At 47.9% G+C, this 24624-nt stretch overlaps 1 protein-coding gene across 6 annotated transcripts in view; it reads right to left on the bottom strand.

The window, feature by feature from the left end:
* LOC135897804 (uncharacterized) overlaps positions 1-24624 on the bottom strand; it is a 419017-nt gene that overhangs the window by 40365 nt on the left and 354028 nt on the right. For all 6 annotated transcript variants that reach the window (XM_065426504.2, XM_065426507.2, XM_065426509.2 and 3 more), the window contains one exon: positions 22200-22311. In XM_065426504.2, the coding sequence (XP_065282576.2) occupies positions 22200-22311 (112 nt within the window). The remainder of the gene's footprint in view (positions 1-22199; positions 22312-24624) is intronic.

Raw genomic sequence — 24624 nt, 5'->3', positions numbered from 1 at the left:
TTCACCTTCCAGAAGATACTGTGGAAAGGAATGAACTGCCAACAGCAGTGGTCTCCACAGACCATGTCGAGCAACTTCTTAAACTGGAGGAAGACAATGAGTTCCGCCTGGCCCCAAATGTAAGCAAAACCTGCCTGAGCCCAGGGCATTATGAAAAAATGAAGGTAGGCCCTGCATATTAGCCCACACATCATGACACCGCTGCTGCTCTGTACTGCTACGTCGAAAAGGGAAATCTTGAGAGGGGCGCTCAAATAACTGCATGGTTCTTTGACAAGATGCACACTTGGTTTACACCAATCACGTCCAGAACACGGAAACTGGCTGACAGACATCTTGGTGCGAGAGGGGATGCCTTTTTTTCAAGAAATAATTGGCCTCGTCGAAGCAATGAAAATTGAAGGAGGTAGCCGTGGATGGAAGCCAGTGCAGACAGGAACCATCCTGACCACAATGGCAGCCATGGAACTGCAGGAACACCTTGTAGTGAAAGAGGGGTTCCACTTTGTGCTCTTTTCCAGACTAGGGCACGATGCATTGGAAAACTTCTTCTCAACAATAAGAATGAGGAACCCTGTTCCATCTCCTTGTGAATTCAAGTCCGCACTGCGCACTGCCTCTCTTGCTCAGTTTCTTCGGTGGAACCCCAGAGGGAACTACGAACCTTCAGACGCAGAGGAACTAATTAGATTTCCTGACAAAGTACAGCAGCCTTGTTCTGGTATTATATATCACCCAGCAGCACAGACAGTGGAAAACATGGAGTTAGATGACGCCTTCCTGTATGTGTGCGGCTATGCTGTAAGAAATGTAAAAAAAAACTGCAGCACATGTTGCATATGTGCAGATGCTATCACAGATGAAGCTCTTGATGCTGCAGAAAACAAGTGGCTGCGGCTAAAGTCGTATTTGCCCGAAAAAATTCCGCTTGAATCGGCATCAAAAGCAGCACAAGGTTTGCTGAAGTATTGGAAGGCCTCATTTAAGATGCATGAGCAGAGCTTTTTAGGTGGAAGGATTCAGCTGCAGCATCTCACAGATGAAATTCTCAAAAACACAGTAAATGCAATACCCATATGCCATAATGTACCCTGCAAACTAGTGAATTGTTTTTTGAAGATGAGGATGCACATATTCTGCAACCACCGAAATGGGACAATCAAGAAGGATGCTGCAACAGCCAAATGCAGCAGCAGAAGCATTGGAATGCATCAAGCCGCTCAAGCCATTCGATGACTGAAGAATGGTGACATGCAGTTGTAGAAAAAAAATGTGCGGACTGTCACCTTTCTCCTGAAATTAGGTGTTTATGCATGTGGAACTTTTCGTTGCTGTATGTGATTTAGTTTTCAGAAGCGATTGTGGAATGACAGTCTAAAAATAATACAGGACTGCACATAAGAGAAATATATATGGCCGGGAGAGCAGTGCATGAAATCAAGCTAGTCAGCACACTCTAGTCAGATTATTCAGACAGTTGGGAATGTGATATTTAAATATTCAACTGGCATTTTTTTTTTTCCATGGTAGTTCATTGGGCATTTCAAGATACAGCGAAGTTGTTCCTATGTCTCAAATAACCAGCTAGCACATTGTCAGGTCACATGCTTTACTTTGAGGTTCAAGTTATACATTTGGTTTAGCCGAGTGGAGCATCTGCAACATTGTAAAAATGAGAATATACTCCTGTGACCACCAAAAATGACGTATCAAAGATGCCTCAGGACCTAATTATAGCAGGAAAAAGCATCGGAATGCATCAAGCTGCAAAAGCCATTAGAAGACCAAGGAACTATGTTGTTACAACGCTGAACGGAAGGTTGAAGGAGAGTGCAAGCTTGCAGTTAAAGACGACGTTATGGACTTGCCTGCTCTGCCATTCATGTGTATATAACCCGTAAATAGATTTCCCTGTTTTTTGCTCCTTGTATATTCAGGATCTTCTTGCCCTTTGCCGCAAGGTGGACGAGCGAATGCTAAAGAAAAGGTGAACCATGTACTGAAGGGCATAACAGACAACACATTTAACCTTCTCGCGTACAAGAACTTACCAGCAGCGACGACCTAAAATGAATGCCAGTGAAGCTAAAAGCTGTCGAATTGTGCATCTGTATACCCGTCTTCCAAATATAGCCACTACATCATTGTGTGAAGACCATTCCGCACCTCAGCCAACCACATCCGAGAGCATTGTTCGCATTGTTTGCAGAAAGATGGACATTGCGTTGCTGGTTAGCTCCCAGACGTCTGGCCCTCGGCTATTTAAACGCCAGAGTCATTCGCCTTCCCTACCACCTATCGACCTTGACTATCGGAATGTCATCGCCTCACAGTAATTTTTCGTATTCTTCACCAACTGCCTTACCGAACTTCCCAAATATGATCTGTACTGATCGTCCGCCTCAGCACGCCGACCAGTTACGTCGGTTCCTTGCCTCGTTCAGCGAAATGTTTGACCTGAATGGTCGCCCTTTAGGTCCGACCTCTAGTAGAAGCTTATAATATAATTGACATTTGGGATGCCAATCCAATTCACCGGAGACCATACCATGCGGCCTTGGATGAGCCCCAAGTGATTGAAACGGAAGTAGAACAGATGCTTTCTCAAGGAACCATTAAGGCATATTCCAGCCCGTTGGCATCACCAGTAGTCCTAGTTAAAAAGGACAAAGCCTGGTGCTTCTGTGTGGATTACAGGCACCTGAACAACATAGCAAAAAAGATGTTTACCCTATCCCACGCATCAATGAGATCCTCGACTACCTTCACGGTGCAAAGTATTTTTCTTCCATTGTCCCTCGTTCAGCTACTGGCCAATGGCTGTAAACATCGACCGCAAGAAGACGGCCTTTGTAACACCGAGCGGTGTTATGGAATATAAACGCATGCCAATCGTGACATGCAGTTCTGGAGAAGAAAGCACTGGTTATCACCTCACTTCTATCATTCCAGAGCTTATAAATGGGGTGCCTTTTCTTGCTGTCTGTGATCAAGCTTCACAAGGTATTGCAAAACAATGGCCCGAAAAGAATGCGGGAGCGCACTTCAGAAAAACAGACTTGCCGGTAAGGCAATATGCGACATCTGTCAGTGTGTTGCTATCTAGTCTAGTAACTAAGTGGGCTATATGCAATGTCTTTAAAATGCTTTATGAAATACTGGGAATTGTAAAAAAAATGCAGGGAAGGAAAAGCAATACAGTAATGATGTTCGATAGACATTTGTCAGCATTATCTAGCAGATGACACGCACTTTAGCATTCTCAACACTTGTTGCAGGAACTCTTCAAAATGTACAACTGCAGATTTATGTTATAAAATGACATACACGAGATCAGTGGTCTTATGGATTGCTCTACAAGCTGTATGCTGTGAACTGAAAAGTGAAGTAAATGCAAAATTTTGTACTGGTCTTGTGATAGTTTTGCACACTGTTCTGCTTTACTTTGAACGCATTTGACCAGGGTGGGGGACCAAAGTTCCTATTTCTAGAGAGGAACAAATTTTTCATCTGCGAGGTCTGCTTACTAAGGAAACCTCTGTACTATTCTGCTATGTCAGGCAGAGAGCAATGGTCCCTGTGATAAGACTTCGTTTAGCTAGATGATTTCTGCAGAACATATTTGATTTTAATGCCCTGCACTGCAGAACAGAGCACTTGGAAATTAGTTCTGTGGAAGCCCGCAAGATAGAGGAAGAACTGTGAAAGGGAAAGTCTGTCATCCATCCAAGAGTAGTCGAAGCAATAAAAATGTTGACTGACATGGCTGCTTGGGCATGTTGATATGACATGATTGAAGCTTTTAGCACACAAGACTAGGACGAGAAGTAGGTATGAAGCACATGGGTACTGACTATCGTGTCCTGTTGTGCGCGAAAAGCTTCAACGATGAAAGAAGCCTGTATCGGTATATCTTATTGGAACAATTTAGTTTGAAGCACGGGCCCAACATGTAGACCAATCTGAAGCACGGGACCATATGTATAGGCACAACCCTGTTCCACTTCATGCAAGTATGACAACTCTTTTAGGGATAGAGCGATAGACCGTTTTGCCACACAGGTATTGCCTAACCGGTCGATGGATTCTGCCTTGATAATTCCCCACTGTGTGGCAAACCTGTCTATTGCTCTATCTCGCAAGGGGCTTATTGGACTTGCATGATGACAAAAAATGTCTGCAAGTTGTGCATACGTGATGTAAAATAGGGTTTTGCCTCTTTATATGGTCCCATGCTTCAAAATAAACTTGTACGTCGGCGCTTGTGTGCTTCATATCTACTTCTCGTCCTAGTCGTGTGCTAAAAGCATCAGTTATGAAAGAAGCCCATATTGGTATATCCTGTATGAACTTTCTTTGTACTGCAAGTTAGAGGACAGTTAGCCTTTACGAACAGAATATATACAAACTGTAGGCATATGAAATGTTGACAGAGTGGTACATGCAACGGACAGTATTTGTTCATACAATAGCAGTAGGTATAAGCCAATTTTACATTTACTTCACAAAGCTTGGATAGCTCTTAAAGCATTCAGCAAATCAACGCTGCTTCACTTCACCAAACAAGTAGATGTCATTTCGACCAATAACTAAACTGCCGTACATCAAAATTTGAAAGCTTTGAGTAAAGTTGAGTAAGTAAGGCTAAATAAAGTCCCTCCATCCTCGCTCCTGCCGGCATAAAACTTCGGTGGCGCGTATATGGAAGTGCTTTAGTGCTGAGGCCAGGGATGGATACAAGCGCGACAACAGAAGTATGACACACCTACCGCCCGAAATACTGCCGTGTTTGCCTCCTGAACACTCGCAATAAAAAAAAATAAAAAAAAAAGCCATCGTAAGTTCACGTTGCAACACACAATTCACCATACACCTTTGCTCACGCCACAACACACGAACATAATTCGCCGTACACAACTGCTCGCGTCACAACAATAACACAATTTGCAGAGCGCGCCACACAATTCGCCGTACACCTTTGCACACGTTACAACACGCGCGCGCACACACCAATTCACTGCACACCCACGCTCATATCGCACAAGAAAAGTACACTTGTTTTCACCATGTCACTGAATGCCCTCCATGCAAATTTGAACTTGTTATATTTCATGGCTTCACGTCATTTCAGTTCATCACATAGTGCATGCACTTGGCACGTTCGTTACCTTCGATCTGTCGTACGAGACAAGGTTCAAACCCAGAATCAACAGCATAAACTCTATGCGTCTGCCGTACAAATTGGCGTCGCGAAATCCTTCATACCTCCATACGTGCTGGCTGGAGGGGATTTATGCTACAAAACAAGAAGAATTCAAAGGGGACAAGCTGTTGTATTCTGCTGAAGCAGTAGTTTGCGGTCGCTGTTTTCCAAATGCACGAAAAACGGGAGCGGTCTCCAAGCACCCAGGCACTACATTCCACTGTACATTGTCTCTCGTGGCACAACCCGTCACAGGTTGACGCGAAGCAGCGAACACGACCAAATCGCCGATTACAATAGGCGGTGGTTCTTGAATGGAATCGCATTAACAGTTTCAACCGCAGCTGGTGCAATTAAAGCCTCTCTATCGACGCAAAAGTAAACAACGCTAAAAAAACATAGCGTCACTTCCACTCGGAACAGGAAGCTAGAGCTACGTAAGTTCCGCTTGACGCCGGAAGCTAAGGGGGTGAGTGGGAGAGGAGCGAGGAAGAGGAGGGTAGGTTGGCGGTGCATAACCTGGTCGGCGGAAACGTGTATGGAGGGGCTTTAGGTCAACCAAGTCTTTCAGCTTCTCTTTGCATGTGTCCCTGTCATTAAGCTCTTCCTTGTGGTTGTCATACCACACCTTTGCCGTGCCTTGTAGGTAGAATACCAAGTTAGCCAAAATAATTGTTGGATCCCATTTGCTATGGGGACTTATATGCTCATATGTGGCGATACAGTCTTCCATGTCAATGTGGTCGGTGTCGCAGAACGTTCTTGGATCCCGCGGCTGAGCTAGCACAACCGTTGAGATTGTAGGCATTGATGTGGGCCGCGCCATGTCAGGTCCTGTTTCGTCCATCATGTTGTCCAGTCCGAGGTGATGACCACTGCGGAGCTCTGTTGTTGTTTCTCGTGGGTACCCCGCACCTCCACCGATTTGTTACATTGCAGAAGTCGCATATGAAGATGTACTTACAATATTTACAAGAGAGAACGATGCATGAACAAGATGGCTTTTAAAACTGATTCCACCTCTACATGTCAAATCGTCTTCTTCTGAGTGGTGCCACTTTTGGTTGCACCATAACAATACAACTGTATTCTAAGCAACTACTTAACTGTAAACATCCCCACCTTTCCTTGCTTCTCTCTCTCTCTACCTCATATAAAGCTCATGCAATAATGTGGAAAGCAGGCAAATACCTTGTTTCTATTAACAATAGACAACAGATTAAAAAAAAGCAAATCAAAATTGTGCAATGAAGTCAGCCAGTTGCATCCCTTCCTGCAAATGCTAGCATCCTTTCGAGTGCGGATGGTTCTTGCACGCCCACAGCTAACCAAATGTGCAGACGTATCAGGATGCACAAGCCATGCCCAACAGGTCAGAAGCAATGTTGCTAATGAGTCTGCAATTACATGTATTACTGCATAAACTAATAGCCATATCCCATCATTACTGCCCTTAAAATTAAAGTATCATGCAACTTGCAAGATATACAACGAAATTATGACATTTTTGTATCTGAATCTTTTTGTTAGATTGTGAGCTGCAGTTGGTTACCGATTTATACTATCATTTGATTTAATGGCACACGTGTGCAGACTCATCAAAATTGCACTAAGCCGAGCCCATTTCATTGTTTGACAAGTGGTTCATTTTTCACACAGTCACTTGTTCTATCAATTTTACTGGTGTGCGACTATCAGAGATTTTAGATTTGATGCAGACAATGTTCTTGAAGCCCTTTTTTCCCGTGTTATTCATTGGTCATTATTCCCATAGTCGTGCGGGTTTCATCACTGGCTGGTCCTTGGGCATTTGAATGGTGCTATGTGTTGGATATTTTGATAGTGAAGCGTAGATGGTGCTTGCTATGTCTAGTTTCTTTTTCTCCCCGTTGGCTTGGAAATGACTATGTTCAATGAATTGTTTCCTCTGCTGCTCCATGTGTGGTTCTTGCTTGCTGATTTGATCTATTGTGCCAGATATGACTCGTCAGTGGTTGATGGCTTGCTGTATTTTACTTCTAATGTTTCATGTGTGATTGGCTTGGTTCACCTGCATAAGGCAGGCTTGATGCGGAAATAAACTTAGTTGTGAGTGGCGCCAGTCCTGTCGTTTGCGTTCTTCTCGAGTCCTAATCCATTGCGCCTTGCGCTTTATTCATTCAGGCTCTTGCCATTTGCCATAGATTCTGCTGCCATGCACCACCACAGCACCGTATATGGGCTTGTCCAAAATAAATGCTGACACCAAGAAAAGCACTTACACAGAAGCTCCATGCCGTTTATAAAGTGTAATGTTGTTTTTGATTGTTTTTCATATTGTTACGTAGGCAGACGCAGACAAAGAGCTATATGCAAGTATATATTGACACGTGTACTTATCTTTATCGGGCAACCACGTTTCGCCGCTTAACAACTGTAATCGCAGAGCAAGGGACGCGCCTGCATGTATCCGACGTTTCTGGAAAGTTATCGACGCTTCTATCCGCGTGTCTGTTGTCGCCGAACCTTGTGTTATCAGATTTCATCGCGTGACACGAATGGTGTAGAACTTTGTGGAAGACACGCGGGTCCCATCAGTTAATCTGGAACATTCGACGACTGATCTATAAAAGCCGACGCGCTTGACCCGCTGATCAGTTTTTCGACGATCGCCGAGCGTGTTCGCCGCTATCGTTGTGCTATAAGTGTAGCCTGTTTTGTGGGCACAGGTTCGCCCAATAAAGGTTAGATTTGTCGTTCACAGTATTGCTACTGTGTTATTCAACGTCACCACCACGTGACATCTGGTAGAGGTGCTTGCGCGTTCATGTACCGAACGCCCCCGCAAAGCCGCGATCCTAGCCCGAAGCCCGACGACAAAACCAACGTCGCCCAAGACCAGCGTGCTAGCCGCCGACTGCAAGGACTGCCCCCGGAGCACGGACTTCTACCTGAGAAGACCAAAGAGATTGTGGACAAGGCAACCCCAATGGCAGCCCTAGCGTCCCCCATCGTGCTGCAGCAGCCCAGGGACCCTCCGACGTTCCGCGGATCAACATTCGAGGACCCGGAAACCTGGCTCGAGACGTACGAGAGGGTCACTACGTTTAACAGTTGGGACAGCGACGACAAGCTGCGGCACGTCTATTTCGCACTGGAAGACGCCACCAGGACCTGGTTCGAGAATCGAGAAGCCACTTTAACGACATGGGACCTGTTCCGAAGCGGCTTCTTACAAACGTTCACAAGCGTCGTACGAAAAGAGCGAGCCCAAGCACTACTAGAAACCAGAGTGCAGCTGCCAAACGAGACGATCGCGATCTTCACGGAGGAGATGGCCCGTCTTTACCGGCACGCCGACCCGGAAATGTCAGAGGAGAAAAAAGTCCGCTTCCTGATGCGGGGCGTCAAGCAAGAACTTTTCGCAGGACTTATTCGTCACCCGCCGAAGACCGTAGCTGAGTTTTCTGCAGAGGCATCGACGATCGAGAAAACTCTGGAGATGCGCACCCGGCAATATAACCGCCAGGGGCTCATGCCACAGTACGCCATCCAAGGACTGGATTCCGGCGACCTTCAGGAGACCATCAGGGCCATTGTGCGTGAAGAACTCCTCAAGGTCCTGCCTTCGTCGCAGCCCCAAGTGGCTTCGATCGCCGACATTGTCAAAGATGAGGTTCAGCGGTCGCTTGGAGTCCCGGAGGTGCAACCCCAATTACCGCAACCACAGCCCGAAGCGATGACCTACGCCGCCGTCGTACGCCGTCAAGGTCCCCCTCCGCGACCACGCCAGGGTCCTGCAACCACGCAATTCCGTCGTCCGCCGCCGCCGCCAACGCGCCCACTCGTCGCCCAGCGCACCTACCCGAGGAAGACCGACGTTTGGCGCGCTCCTGACCACCGCCCGCTCTGCTACCACTGCGGGGAAGCGGGTCACGTCTACCGACGATGTCCATATCGGGAAATGGGACTGCGAGGTTTCGCCGTCAACGCGCCGTGTCCACAGCTTGGAGAGCGCCCACGTGACATCGCCGACTACCTCGCCGCTACTCAATGGAGCCCTCGACGACCATCCCGTTCGCCGTCACCAGGCCGCTACCTGTCGCCGCAGCGCCGACCATACACTGGCCCAGCTCGGGGCCGGTCAGCGAGCCCATATCCGGAAAACTAAAAGCAGCAACCGATGGAGGTGCGGTTGCTGTTCGTCGAACTGACGAAGATCCTCCGCCGCCGATGAAGACGCCGAAGAAACTACCTCGACGATATAACGACACGCCGCCGTCCCGACGAAGTCTGGAAGTAAAGAATATGACAACGAAAGACAACCTGACGACGCGGCGTTCCACCTTCAGCTTAACACGACGCAGCTGTGATCCGACGCCAAGACCCAACTGCAATGCCAGACAAAGAACCACCGACCTCGACGTACTACACGAGGGCCACGCAGTTACCGCCTTAGTCGACACAGGGGCTGATGACTCCGTCATGAGTGGACACATCGCCGCCCAGTTGAAGAAGGTTAAGACTGCATGGGAAGGCCCTCAAATTCGAACCGCTGGAGGACACCTCATTACGCCGACTGGAATCTGCACGGCAAGAATTACCATTCATGACCGGACTTACCCTGCCACCTTCGTTATCCTGCAACAGTGTTCACGAGACGTCATTCTCGGCATGGACTTCCTGAACCAACACGGCGCCATCATCGACCTGAAGTCGCAGTCAATAATGCTGTCGGAAGATCAAGCGATACCATCGGAGCGCCCTTATAGCCACCACGCCTTGAGTGTGCTCGAAGATCAAGTGAGCATCCCGCCTCGCTCCAGCATCGTTATTTCGGTCGGCACCGAAACACCCTCTGATGTAGAAGGCGTCATTGAAGGCGACCAACGTCTACTACTCGACCGTGAAATTTGCGTCGCAAGAGGGATCGCTCGACTGCACGGAGGAAACACGAGAGTGTTGCTGACAAACTTCAGCCAGGAGTTCAAGCACATCAACAAGGGCACAACGATCGCATTCATCGAGGAAATACAGGAAACCAGCGATGCCTTTGTCCTCTCGGATTCTGTTGCATCTACCCCGACGACCGCAGTTCCCGAGCCAGACTTCAACATAAATCCAAGTCTCCCCGTGATTAAGCAGCAACAGCTCAGAAGTCTGCTTCGACGATACAAAGACTGCTTTTCGACGTCATCAAGGATTCGACAAACACCAGTCGCAAAGCATCGCATAATCACCGAAGAGAGCGCTCGACCACTACGCCAGAGCCCTTACCGAGTTTCGACGCGAGAACGCGAAGCTATAAGACAACAAGTCGACGAAATGCTGCGCGACGACATCATCCAGCCGTCGAAAAGCCCGTGGGCATCTCCAGTTGTTTTAGTGAAGAAAAAGGACGGAACCCTACGTTTCTGCGTCGATTATCGTCGACTGAACAAAATCACGAAGAAAGACGTATACCCCCTCCCACGGATAGACGACGCATTAGATCGGCTCTGCAATGCTAAATACTTCTCATCGATGGACCTCAAGTCTGGCTACTGGCAAATAGAAGTCGACGAAAGGGATTCGAAAAGACCGCCTTCATCACGCCAGACGGCCTCTATGAATTCAAGGTTATGCCATTTGGACTGTGCTCGGCGCCTGCAACGTTCCAGCGCGTGATGGACACGGTTTTAGCAGGATTGAAGTGGCAGACCTGTCTTGTTTACTTGGATGACGTCGTCGTCTTCGCCGGAAATTTCGACGATCACCTTAAGCGGCTTGCGACAGTATTAGAGGCCATCAAGTCATCAGGGCTCACCCTGAAGCCGGAAAAGTGTCGCTTCGCTTACGATGAGCTTCTATTCCTAGGCCATGTCATCAGCAAATCTGGAGTACGCCCCGACCCGCAGAAGACAGCTGCCATCGCAAAGTTCCCGCAGCCAATCGACAAGAAGGCAGTGCGCAGATTCCTTGGCATGTGTGCCTACTATAGGCGCTTTGTCAAGGACTTTTCGCGCATCGCGGAGCCGCTAACACATCTAACGAAATATGATGTCGAGTTCAATTGGGAAATGCCGCAGGCCGACGCATTTCAAGAACTCAAACGATGCATGCAGTCACCGCCGGTACTTGCACACTTCGACGAGGACGCCGATACTGAAATCCACACTGACGCCAATAGCCTAGGCCTCGGTGCCGTCCTAGTCCAGAGGAAAGAAGGACTTGAACGGGTGATATCGTATGCTAGCCGGTCGCAGTCAAAAGCGGAAAGCAATTATTCTACGACTGAAAAGGAATGCCTCGCCATCATTTGGGCTACAGCTAAATTCCGCCCTTACCTCTATGGCAGGCCATTCAAAGTCGTCAGCGACCACCACGCGTTGTGTTGGCTAGCTAACTTAAAGGACCCTTCAGGACGGCTGGCACGGTGGAGCCTCAGACTACAAGAATATGACGTAACGGTAATATACAAGTCCGGAAAAACACACACCGACGCCGACTGCTTATCACGCGCCCCAATCGATCCCCCGCCGCAAGACGACGTGGACGACGACGCCTTCCTTGGGATAATAAGCGCGGAAGACTTGACTAAACAGCAAAGAGCAGACCCGGAGCTAAAAGGCCTCGTCGAGTATTTGAAAGGGAACACCGACGTTGTCCCTAGGGCATTTAAGCGCGTGTTGTCTTCGTTCATGCTACGAAACAACCTGCTCGTGAAGAACTTCTCACCAGTCCACGCCAGCTACCTTCTTGTGGTGCTGTCAGCGCTCCGTCCAGAAATACTGCACGCCCTACACGACGATCCAACCGCTGGGCACCTCGGATTCTCCCGGACGCTGTCGAGGATACAGGAAAAGTATTACTGGCCACGTCTGACCGGCGACGTCGCCTGTTACGTCAAGACATGCAGAGACTGTCAACGACGCAAGACACCACCGACAAGGCCAGCAGGATTACTACAGCCGATCGAACCTCCTCGTCGACCATTCCAGCAGATTGGGATGGATTTGTTGGGGCCGTTTCCGATGTCAACATCCAGGAATAAGTGGATCATCGTGGCGACAGACTATCTCACCCGCTTTGCTGAAACCAAAGCTCTACCGAAAGGCAGCGCAGCCGAAGTGGCGAAATTTTTCGTCGAGAACATCCTGCTGCGACATGGTGCCCCTGAAGTCCTCATCACCAACAGAGGAACGGCTTTTACAGCAGAGCTCACCCAAGCCATTCTGCAGTACAGCCAGACGAGCCACAGGAGGACAACTGCCTACCATCCGCAGACGAATGGTCTCACGGAGCGCCGGAACAAGACCCTCGCCGACATGCTAGCAATGTACGTCGACGTCGAGCACAAGACGTGGGACGCGGTCCTGCCGTATGTCACCTTCGCCTACAACACGGCGGTGCAAGAAACAACACAGATCACGCCATTCAAGTTGGTTTACGGCAGGAACCCGACGACGACGCTCGACGCCATGCTGCCGCACGTCACTGACGAGGAGAATCTTGACGTCGCTACCTATCTCCAGCGCGCCGAAGAAGCCCGACAGCTCGCCCGCCTACGGATCAAGACCCAGCAGCGTACCGACAGGCGACACTACAACCTCCGACGACGTTTCGTCGAGTACCAGCCCGGCGACCGTGTTTGGGTATGGACCCCGATACATCGGCGAGGACTCAGTGAGAAGCTGCTGCGACGCTATTTCGGACCCTACAAGGTCATCCGACGTATTGGCGCACTAGACTATGAGGTCGTGCCAGACGGCATTTCGCACTCACAGCGGCGCCGCGCACGATCTGAAGTGGTCCACGTGGTGCGCCTTAAACCATTTTATGGACGCTGATGAACTTCCTTAGTTTGTTGTTTTCTTTGCTACGAGTGCTTTTCTTTGTTACTTTCGTTTGTTTGCAGCATCGGGTCGATGCTTTTTAAGAGGGGGGTAATGACACGTGTACTTATCTTTATCGGGCAACCACGTTTCGCCGCTTAACAACTGTAATCGCAGAGCGAGGGACGCGCCTGCATGTATCCAACGTTTCTGGAAAGTTATCGACGCTTCTATCCGCGTGTCTGTTGTCGCCGAACCTTGTGTTATCAGATTTCATCGCGTGACACGAATGGTGTAGAACTTTGTGGAAGACACGCGGGTCCCATCAGTTAATCTGGAACATTCGACGACTGATCTATAAAAGCCGACGCGCTTGACCTGCTGATCAGTTTTTCGACGATCGCCGAGCGTGTTCGCCGCTATCGTTGTGCTATAAGTGTAGCCTGTTTTATGGGCACAGGTTCGCCCAATAAAGGTTAGATTTGTTGTTCACAGTATTGCTACTGTGTTATTCAACGTCACCACCACGTGACAATATACAAGGGAATACGCCACACTTGGCCAAGCGGACGCAGTCCGCGCAAGTCTCTAATCGTCGTCGTCATCGTCTTCTCACTGCTTGCCTCTTCGTCATTGTAAACACTGTTCCGTAGCACTACCCCTGGAGGCAAAAGCGCCATCCCAGAGTGACTAAAGGTCGGACTCGAAAGCAGTGTAGTAGGCGTTGAGCCTACTGACGTGCACGACATCACTAGAGGCCAGAGTAGAGGACGAGGTTGAGCTCACAGGATCAATTTCGTACGTCACAGGCGTCACCTGGTGCAGCACGCGCTAGGGACCTGTGTATCGCGAAAGGAGCTTTTCTGAAAGTCCCGACATGACGAGAGGGCAACCACAGGAGCACAAGCGCACCAGGCGAAAACTGTACGTCACGGTGGCGGGCGTTGTACTGATGCTGCTGAGTGGTTTGCGAGGCCGTCAGTCGAGCACGGGCAAGCTGGCGTGCATGGTCGGCGAGGGCGATGGCGTCGCGCGCATACTCACTTGTTGATATCGCAGCAGGATGAAGTGCCGTGTCTAGGGGCAAGGTCGGTTCGCGACCGTACAGTAGGTAAAATGGAGAAAATTCGGCGGTGTCGTGCCGGGAAGAATTGTACACCAATGTGACGTAAGGAAGGGCAATGTCCCAGTCGTGGTGATCCTTGCAAATGTACTTGGAGAGCATATCGGTAGTCAGCTTGTGTTGAGGTAGTCAGCTTGTGTTGAGTGGAGCAGGAATGCACAATGTCGTCTATAACTTCCGAGAGGAAGCTACGACCACGGTCAGTAAGCAGCTGTCACGGGGCACCATGAAGTAAGATAATGTCACGCAAGAGAAAGTCCGCGACGTCAGTGGCGCAACTGGTAGGAAGAGCACGCGTGATAGCATATCGGGTGGCGTAATCAGTTGCGACGGCTACCCATTTGTTCCCAGAGGATGACGTGGGAAAGGGACCGAGGAGGTCTAATCCAACACGAAAGAATGGTTCCACAGGGACAGTGATCGGCTGGAGATGACCGGCAGGTAGCACCTGAGGTGTTTTCCGACGCTGGCAGGTATCACAGGCAGCAACATAGTGTCGGACAGAGCGAGCGAGACCAGGCCAATAGAAGCGGCGGCGGACGCGGTCGTACGTGCGGGTTACGCCAAGATGTCCTGCAGTAGGTGCGTCATGCATCTCAAAGAGCACAGTCTGTCGTAGATGTTTTGGCACGACAAGAAGAAGATCAGATCGGTCAGGGAGGAAGTTCCTTTGGTACAGAATGCCGCCCTGGAGGGTATATCGGCAAACGGATGCGTCGTAGGTGTAGAGCACAGACGCTCGATGAGTGCTCGCAGCAATAGGTTTCGGTACTGCTCATTGGCGTGGTTCGCGAAGGCAGACACAGAGAAAATGCCGTTGCCGGTACTACTGTCGGCGGCGTCAGGCTCGTCTACCGGGTAATGAGACAGGCAGTCAGCGTCCTTGTGTAGGCGGCCAGATTTGTAAGTGACAGTATACGAATATTTTTCGTAAGGCCCAGCGACCAAGTCTTCCTGCAGGATCTTTCAGTGAGCATAACCAGCAAAGCGCGTAATGGTCTGTGACAACGGAAAAGGGTCGGCCATATAAGTATGGGCGGAACTTCGCAACCGCCCAAACTAGGGCCACACACACACTCACAGTGATGGAATAGTTGCGTTCCGCGGTTGAGAGGAGCCTGCTGGCATAAACGATAACATGGTCGTTGCAACGCTGGTGTTGGGCCAGTACTGCGCCAATTCCGTGACCGCTGGCATCAGTATGGACTTCGGTAGGTGCAGAAGGATCGAAATGTGCCAGAACGGGAGGCGTTGTGAGAAGGTCAATTAGACGCGATAATGCAGAGGCCTCGTTATCACCCCACTGGAAAGGGGCGTCTTTTTTCGAAAGCTCGGTTAGTGGTCGTGCTATGGCCACAAAATTTTTCACGAAACGGCGGAAGTACACACAAAGGCCGATGAAGCTGCGCACATCCTTGACACACTTCGGAACAGGGAAGTGCGTAACAGCATGGATCTTGCCTGGGTCCGGTTGCACTCTGTTCGCGTCAACGAGTTGCCCAAGGACGGTAATGTGGTGGCGACCAAATTGGGATGCATTGAGTTGCAGACCGGCTCGACAATAAACGTCCAGGACTGCTCAGAGGTGCTCGAGGTGCGTAGTGAACGTTGGGGAGAATCCTATAACATTGTCCAAGTGGCACAGGCACATCGACCATTTGAAACCGTGAAGAAGGGAGTCCATCATGCATTCAAAAGTGGCAGGAGCGTTACATAGACCGAACGGCATCACTTTGAATTGATAAAGACCGTCGGGTGTTACAAAAACAGTCTTCTCGCGGTTGAGATCGTCCGCCACAATCTGCCAGTAGCCAGAGCGAAGGTCAATAGAGGAGAAGTAGCGAGCACCGTGGAGGCAGTCAAGGGCATCATCAATCCGAGGTAGGGGATACATGTCCTTTTTGGTAACCCTGTTAAGGTGCCGATAATCCATGCAAAAGCGCCATGAGCCATCCTTCTTTTTTACCAGTGCAACAGGTGATGCCCATGGACTACATGATGGTTCAACAATGTTCTTGGCAAGCATTTTGCGAACTTCAGCGTGAATAACTTGCCGCTCAGCCAGTGATACTCGATACGGGTGGCGATGAATAGGAGGGGCATCGCCGGTATTAATGCAATGTTTAAGAGCTGTAGTTTGGACCAAAGGACGATTGTTAAAGTAAAAAATATCTTAAAGGAAAACAGAAGGCGGTAGAGCTGACGAGCGTGCTCGGACGGTATGTGGGGCGCAATCATCTTATGTAAGTCGGTGATGGTACAAGTTGCCGACTGCGATGGTAGAGGAGGATTAGCTGAATTGTCTTCTACTGCGATTGATGCTACTGAGTGATCTTCGAATGAGCAAAGCTGGGCCAGAGACATCCTGCGTGGCAGCGCTTGTGTCGTCAAGCCAAAATTGACCACTGGCAGGCACACGCAATTCGCCGTGACAGATAAAACTGTAGAGGTATTGTGATCCCGCATGTAAGTAAGACGTCCTGCATAGGAGCCGCGATGTAGTGGCCGTCGGGCACTGGTGGGGATGACACTAAGTCAACGCAAGTCAGTGCCGAAGGTGGCAAGCGAATGAAGTCGACAGAACTGAGGCGACTTGGGTGTGGTTCAGCGGGATCCAGAACAGGCAAGTCAAGGCGGAGAGTACTGGCGGAACAGTCGATGAGAGCAGAATGTGCGGAGAGGAAGTCTAAGCCAAGGATGATGTTGTGAGGATAGTGGGCGATGACTGTGAATAGCATGATTGTGGGGCGATCGGCGAAGGAGACACGGGCGGCACACATAGCAATTACGGGGGCTGTTCCGCCATCGGTGACACAGACAACAGGCGTTGTGGCGGGAGTGATTATTTTCTTCAGGCGGTTACAAAGGTCAGCGCTCATTATCGACAAATGCGCCCCAGTGTGTATAAGAGCAGATACAGAAACACCGTCGACTTGCACGTCAAGAAAGTTCAGATGAGTAGGCAACGTCAGTAGAGGATTTGGCGGCGTAGGGAGCAATGCAGCGTCACCACGAGGCGCTGCATCATCTAGTTTTCTGGCTGGGAGCGGCGTCCGAAGGGAGTCGGCGAAAAGGAGCGACGCATCTTCTCCGATCTGTTTCACAGTGTGTGGTACGTAGTGCCATTGGTAGCGTACTAATGCACCGCCATTTCTTGCTGCAGCCAGCACAATGTGGGCATCAAGTTTTGCTTCGGTGGCACCCATTGTTGCCCACCAGCGCGATTTTGTTTCGGTTTCCCATCGCCCCACCAAAGCACCATGCAATAGGAAACCAACAAAACACATCTTGGGCCACCGGATGACCACCAGCTCGATGCGCGTCGGTGCCTCGTGCCATAACTATCTACACGATGCTTCACATTACGTAGATATTAACAATAGTTGAGTCTGTCAAAGTTTCTTTTAGTTACTTCAAATCGTACATTTTCCCAGTTAGTAAGATTTTTCTTGCGTTTTTTTCCAATACGTATGAACGAGCTTCTACTGTATATCCGTAATATATTTCTAATAATATATTATATAGCACTAATGCTGAATTCCAATGGCAGATTTACAGCACACCTGGATCAAAAGTTATTGTTCTTTTTTGATGAAGTCTGTTCCAATGGCAGATCAAGGGCTGATCTTGACCCAAGATCACACCGCAGAGCACTCTAGACAGCTCCACTGATAGGCAAATTTTACCGGAAGTTTGAGATGTAGCTCCTGCAGCAGCCATTGACTGGGTTGTCCCAGTAGCAGATGGCATAAAGACAGTGCAGACAATACAGGACAGCATGCAAGCAATTCCTTGTTCTTCAGTAGCAACAGATGGTAGTTGCTCGGAAAAAAAAAGGAAAGAAAAAACATGCGCCTGTGTACTATTGACACAGCCAGCATGTTAAAGCATGACACAGCTTACACAGTACTATTGACAGCAGCGGTACCAGTTTTAGAATGCAATACAAACTCGCCCAATCCTCAACCCTAGTGGCCCTTACACTCTTGGTATGCTTCACCGCAATGCTTTGAGTATGCTTCGCCTCGTAGCACTTCTGTATTGAGGCAAAACTAACATTAAAAAAAAAACAGCATTATGCTACGCCTCGTGCTTTCCTAGCTTCGAAGCCACTGGCGAGGATTGCAAAAGCTAAGTTGGCACCATTGCTAATAGCGGCAAATTATTTCAATGAAAAACACGCCACCGAACATTAAGAAGCTTGGTAGCAAATGTCGGACTAAAGTAAAGCTTGGTAGTAAATGTCGGAGCGGCGAAAAGTCCAGTGTTATAAACGCGAAAATTACGAGAAACTATGCAGGAGGAGCCGTCGTGCGGTGTGCGGAATGTGGAAGACTGCACTCTTCTTTGGAGAGTGATTCCGTCCGCTGTTTGTGGCCACTGCCACAGCCCACATGCCGAAGCAGTTCTGGTGCAGCGTGGCACAATTTTGGTAAATTTTCTGTTTGGCACAAGAATTGGCGTTTGTATCAGAATGGCGTGACTGGCACAGGAGTCCCACTCCTGCTATAGTGAACCAACTAGCTCAACAACATGTTTTGATGTGAACATCATTTTATATTGTTGCGTGTGGAAAGACAGAGACGAAAGAGGCTATTTACAGGCTATTCACACTGGAGCCAGAGAACCAGGCCGACACTCGCTCGCGCCAAGGGCACAGACCCACTTCATATGTTCTCACGGCGGCTCATCTCTTTAGCATCTCGCGGATAATATTGTAATAATATTAATGGTGAAAATGGCCGTTCACTATTTTCAAACTGTAGGGAGCGTTCCGCTGCAAGAATTTTTCGAATTGGTTCATTAATAGCCGAGATAGAAATATTTCAGTGCCACGAACCCATGGTTTCAGGAGGTGAGGGCAACTGCCAAGAGAGTTACTTCTTCCACTTGCCCCGTCTAGGCTCTGCAAGCAAAATTCTTTTCCTGCATTCTCCCATACCGGAGCTCAAGGATCGCATTACACCTATGTCACAAGCACACCTTCATTTTTTTCCCTCGCTTTCTTTGCTGCTCAGTGCACTTCTGCTGACAGTGTCGTGCTTAGCTGTTGCGTTTGTCTCATATTGCGCAGCACAGGATTTATCACGCTGTGCACAAGTACACCCGACTAGCTGTATAAGCCAGTGCTACACGAATACTGAAGAGGACGCAAGCAGATCATACAGCATGATCGCATGCTCAAACATCGTAAAAAATAACATACTTTCATTGTCTGCACAAAAAGACGTGGGAACATGCAGATGAAACAGAAGTAAATCTCTCTTGCAGTGGTGCGAAGTAAAACACAAACACACAGACGTTCAGTTTGTATGTTTTATTATTTCTCTAAACTTTAATTCGCCTATTAAAGCAACAGATTACACAAATAATGGATGTTGCCTTGAATAATTCTCGAAGTCACATGTCACTGTGAGCAACGTCACAGTTGTGCGATGTGCAACTGTGAGCAAAAGTATATGGACCAGGGATTGTGCAATAAAGCCGATTTTTCCACAGCCTGTGAATGCAAATTGAAACTGAGGACCACAGTCCAAGAGTTGGGAACATTTCAGTCTACTCGTCAATTTCAGTTTATGCATGCTAATGGCAAGAAAATTTAGTTCTTTTGGAGACCCTGTGGTCCGTATACTTTTGCTCACGGGTGGAGTAGGCGTACTTGTGCGATTACGTCCGCTCTCCGACTGGGAGCACGGCGCCGCGAGGAGAATAGCACACGGCATTTGGTTTGAAATTTCAGCTTTGTCCGAGGCATGTAGCGATGTAATACTGAGCAGACACGATCGTTAGAGTGCGTAGTATGTGCGGCGCTTGTCAGCTCAAAATGGCCAGACCAGGTGAGCGGCCTTTTAAGGGCTCAAATCCCCGCAGGCACGTCCAAAAAAGCTTGGAAGGCCTGCCAGTACACTAACTAGGCATATTGGTGCTCGTACTGTTATAGGAGATGGCAGGTGCATGCGTGTGTCATTAAGGAATACATTCATAATGCAAAGAAGGGGTAAGGTGTGCAGACATGGACACAAGAGAAGTGGACAATACGAATGCCGACTATCAACTGAAGAAACCACTGAAGCGAAAAAAGAAAGAAGACACAAAACTCATCTGCACATGCTCTGGAATGGTAGCACCACGTGCCAACCGGGTACACATGCCGGTCTATGTGAGAGGTAACTGTTGAGGCATTTGATCTCTTTCATATGTAAGGTAATTGAAGGCTGACTCACGTACGCATTTCCACCATTATAGATATGCCATGCCTCGATCATAAGAAGCGTATCTTCATTCCTATGCCTGTACAATATCGTATATTCATCTAACTCAGGCGTGCAGTTACAATCGTGGCAGTCTTGACAATATAAGGAAAGATTAGAAGGCAATCCACTGGTTAACAACCTTTTATGTTCTTGGAAAGTATATTTAGCGCCAGCAAACAAGGACAGAAAGGAGACGACACCAATCCTGAAAGTGTTTCCTGAAAATCAAGTTGTTGAAGTTAGTGCATTGTGGTGTCGTCTCCCTTCTGTCCTTGTTTGCTGGCGCTAAATATGCTTTCCAAGTCAGTTTAACAACATGCCCAACAAATGGAAATGCTGGCTTTTACGTTTCATTAGTCTCTGATTGATACACCGCTCTGTTTGCCCTACATAGAAATGGAAACAGCTAAAGGGAACTTTATATACCACACCCATACGACAGCCACTAAAATTGTTGTTCTTGATGTGCTTCACTGGAAAAATTTCTGTTCTTTTTTTGCCTTTCACCTGCTACTTTTTTCTCTACATGGCAGCACATATCTTACCTAGCTTATTGGGAGCAGTAAAAACACATTAACACCATATCTACTTGCAACTTTTTTAAGTCTGTCTCACACTGAATGAATGCAAGGAATAGCCATTACTCTTTTCGTGCTATTACTGCTTTCTGTAATCATGTCCATCCCCCTCAAAATCGACTTCTTTAGGTGTTCAGTCATAGTGGCCACTACTACGCTAGGATAACCTGCTTGTAAATGGTGCCGAACCTCTGCATTAAATTGGGGCTCATTTTGTGCATGCACAATCTGGTGAGAGAAGACTTAAGGCACGACATGTCCACTTCTCTTGTGTCTGCACGCCTTACCCCTTCTTTGCATTATGAATCCTTACCAACTAGCTCAGCTTTCTGTTGTTCTAAGGAATACATACTGTCTCCCATGACAATTGCCCCCTTACCACGTTTGTTATGCTTCAACAAGTAGCACTGGTGTACCGAGGTGAAGCTGACTGTTGGAAACCAGCATTATGCAACGTGTTGTGCATTTCGAGCTTTGAAACAAATCGCAAGGACCACAAAGGTGGAGTGAGTGCCGTTGCTGACAGAGGCGAATTCTTTAAATGAAAAACGTGGCACAGAACGGCAAGAAGCTTAATAACGAACATCGAAGCAGCTAGGCCTAGCGTTGCCGCGGGTGTGGCTATGGCTTCCAGAAGATGTGCGTGCGATAGCGCTGGTTTGAGGCGGCAAGGTAATCAAAATGGCGGGAATGGTGGCGGCTTCGATTAATGCTGTTTCGGAGCAGATGTCATGGCAAAAACTTGGACGGCGAAGCGTTCTCGCGTCCGAAATTTCAGACGTTCTTATACACTGACATTGACGTTATACATTGGGCACCTGGTGGTGCCGCAAAGCCGTCCGAATATCGGACACGTCCCAAGAATCGGACATTCGGAAAGTTGGTCGTTGAGGGTACACTAGCAACTCCTCTAGCGGACGACACGGACTCAAAGGGGATCTGTTACGATTCCTCTTTGTTACTCGAGCCAGCATTACCGCGACTTTCGTTCCCTTTCAACAAAATTGCTGCTCATTTTCCCTGACACAAGCGCAAGTTCCCTCGAGTTTTCTCCGAGTGTTTCCAGATTATTCAACATGCCTGAGAATTCCCAGTTTTCCCTGTCGTTAGACACCCTGAATTTGTTTCTGGTATTCGAACTTGATTTGAATTTGCACATCTGTTGATTTGATGCCCACACTACCGGTGCACCCTTAATTGGTGCCAACTTTATTGAGCAGAGACAGAAGTCCGACAAAAGGTACCCACCAGACCACTGGTCAAAGGCCAGAACAGTAGATGACGCAGCTCACTCATTTTGCACAGCGTATCTGCAAGGCTGTTACGAAGCGTCCACCTCTTGAGATCTAGCCTTTGCAGCCTGCACAAGAGAGAACACACATTGCATCTTGTCAGCCAAGAATACTGTTACCAGACCTGTCAACCTTAAAATATGGAAATACTACAGTAGAAGAGAAATCGTCTAATTACTCCACATCTTTGTTGTTATGCAGGGATGCTGTGCAAACAACACTCTGTTCTATATACAGTGAAACCTCATGAATAAGTACTCAGTGGAAATTTGGCATAAGTATATAAAAACTGGCAAGTGCAAGCTCGCATTTTTTTGCCATGTGCTGCAGCATAAAAAAAAAAGAAATGAAATGCCACAGTAAGTGTTACCTAAAATTCGCACTAAAATGTTATTTTATTGTTTTTATATTTTCCCCAGCAGTAAAAATCAATTCCCACTTTTTTTTTGCAACCCTAGTTAATAGAGCATAGCTGATAGCAATCCAGAACTTTAGTAGGCAGCACAGTAATAGCAGAGTGGACAATGTATAGTATCAACTCATCTGAATTTCCTTGATACGTGTGTGCACATTTCTCGTACACTGATCTGAGAACTGACGCTGCTCCTGTGAAATGCAGCATCACCTGTTATGCAGCTCCAATCATTCTACGTAATGTCTGTGCAGTGCCTTGCCTTAAAGGCACACTAAAGAGAAAAATTATTTTAGTTATGTTAGTACAAAATAACAGAAAGCCACTCTTACTGCGAGATGCAAAGGGTGGCGATGCTGCCTTGAAGTTCTCGCTCGCCATGACGTTTGTGGCCATCAGCTCAAGCCTACTTAAATGTTTATAGAAAAAAATAGGCTACTTTTTATTGTAAGAGAGTGAAAGACTTCAGCGAGCTTAAGGAACTTTTACTGAACTACAGCAGCCAAAATACGAAAAAATACTTTGCAATCCACGAGTTCAGACTGACGTAATGGCCTTGGGGTTTTGGCATGCAACTCAAAAATGAAACTTTGACCGTCACTTTCTTCTTTATTGGTCAAATTTATTCTGTGACACTAACAAAGGAGTTAATCAAGAGTACTTTATCAATCCAAACTAGTTTAATGTTTCTTTTCACTGTCTTTTGAACACTATACTGCATCTTCATGCGCATTTATTCTGTGCACTCTTCGTAGCCACACCATTTCTAGCTGCACAAGCGGTGCATGAGTGCGCCAGAAAACTTGGTGAGTCAACACAGTGATTGCGGGGCGCCCTTCTTTCTACAAGTGATGCACACGCGGACCGGTAATGCGGCAAAGAATGGCAGCGCATTTGGGTTATTGCACACTGAAAATGGGCAGTATGCTTACACTACACCACGTACCACATAGGCTTGCGCAAGGGCTGCATCCACGCAAGGGCCACACTCTCAGCCCCAAATTCAGAAAAAAGAATTTCCAGCAAACACATTAAGTGGCCCGATGGCGTGTGCATGCATCAGCAAATTTTCGCGCACTGCGTACTTGCACGTGCCGACACCAGATGGCGAAAGCTGTGCGTCGACTTCTGACGCAATAGTAAATGCAGAGATCTGGTGTCTGCACAAGTTGCCGGTTGTGCTGGCACCATTTTAACTAAAAGGTTTGGTCCCATGTAAGGGCTGCACCGCATCGAAATTGTGATAGAAAAGTGCAGCCCTTATACGAGTTTATACGATATCCCGTCAAGCAGATAGGTGAAGATGCTTATGTTGACGGTGATAAAGGCAAACCCATTGTTGGCAATCTTTTTTGGCAAGGCTGCTGCCACTTCTCAGAGCATTTCTGATGCTTAAAACCATGCTGACGCTGGAGACCGGTCACCGCACTGCCAAGGAATGCCTCGTTATTATTTTGCAGCACAGCACGTCTGCATCCACATTGCAAATCGAGGCGACACAGTTAGCCTCTGCGAGAAAAAATAAAAAACTGTCATAGGTGCACACCAACCAGCAGGCATGCAATGAGCTATTTCCGTCTTTCCTGCCTTGGTCTCTTCTTCTTCCACAACACTTCTGTGCTCCCCTTTGCAAGATATAAAGCCATTACAGCTTAAGCGGTCAGCCAATACATTCAACGGTACGAAGACTAGGTCAGGGATTCATTGAAACAATGTTTTAATGATTATGTGGTTTTAAGCAGGTACATATTAACAGTGTTTTAATATAACAGCAGCAAGGATGACCTGCACAGCAAAAAAGAAATGTTTACAACATTCACAAGCTAATTTTGTAATAGTGGCTGATTTGCTTTATAATATTGCTGCTGTGGGTATGTTGGAATAAGTAGCAGATCCAAAAAAATAAGACTGAAAAAGCAAGCCATGACTGCATTTGTACTCTTTTGTCGTAAACTGGATATAAATGAAA

This window comes from Dermacentor albipictus, chromosome 7 (genome assembly GCF_038994185.2).
Source record: "Dermacentor albipictus isolate Rhodes 1998 colony chromosome 7, USDA_Dalb.pri_finalv2, whole genome shotgun sequence".
NCBI classification, from domain to species: Eukaryota; Metazoa; Arthropoda; class Arachnida; order Ixodida; family Ixodidae; genus Dermacentor; species Dermacentor albipictus.
Note: the sequence above shows the minus strand (reverse complement) of the source record. Positions and strands in the feature narration are given on the sequence as shown.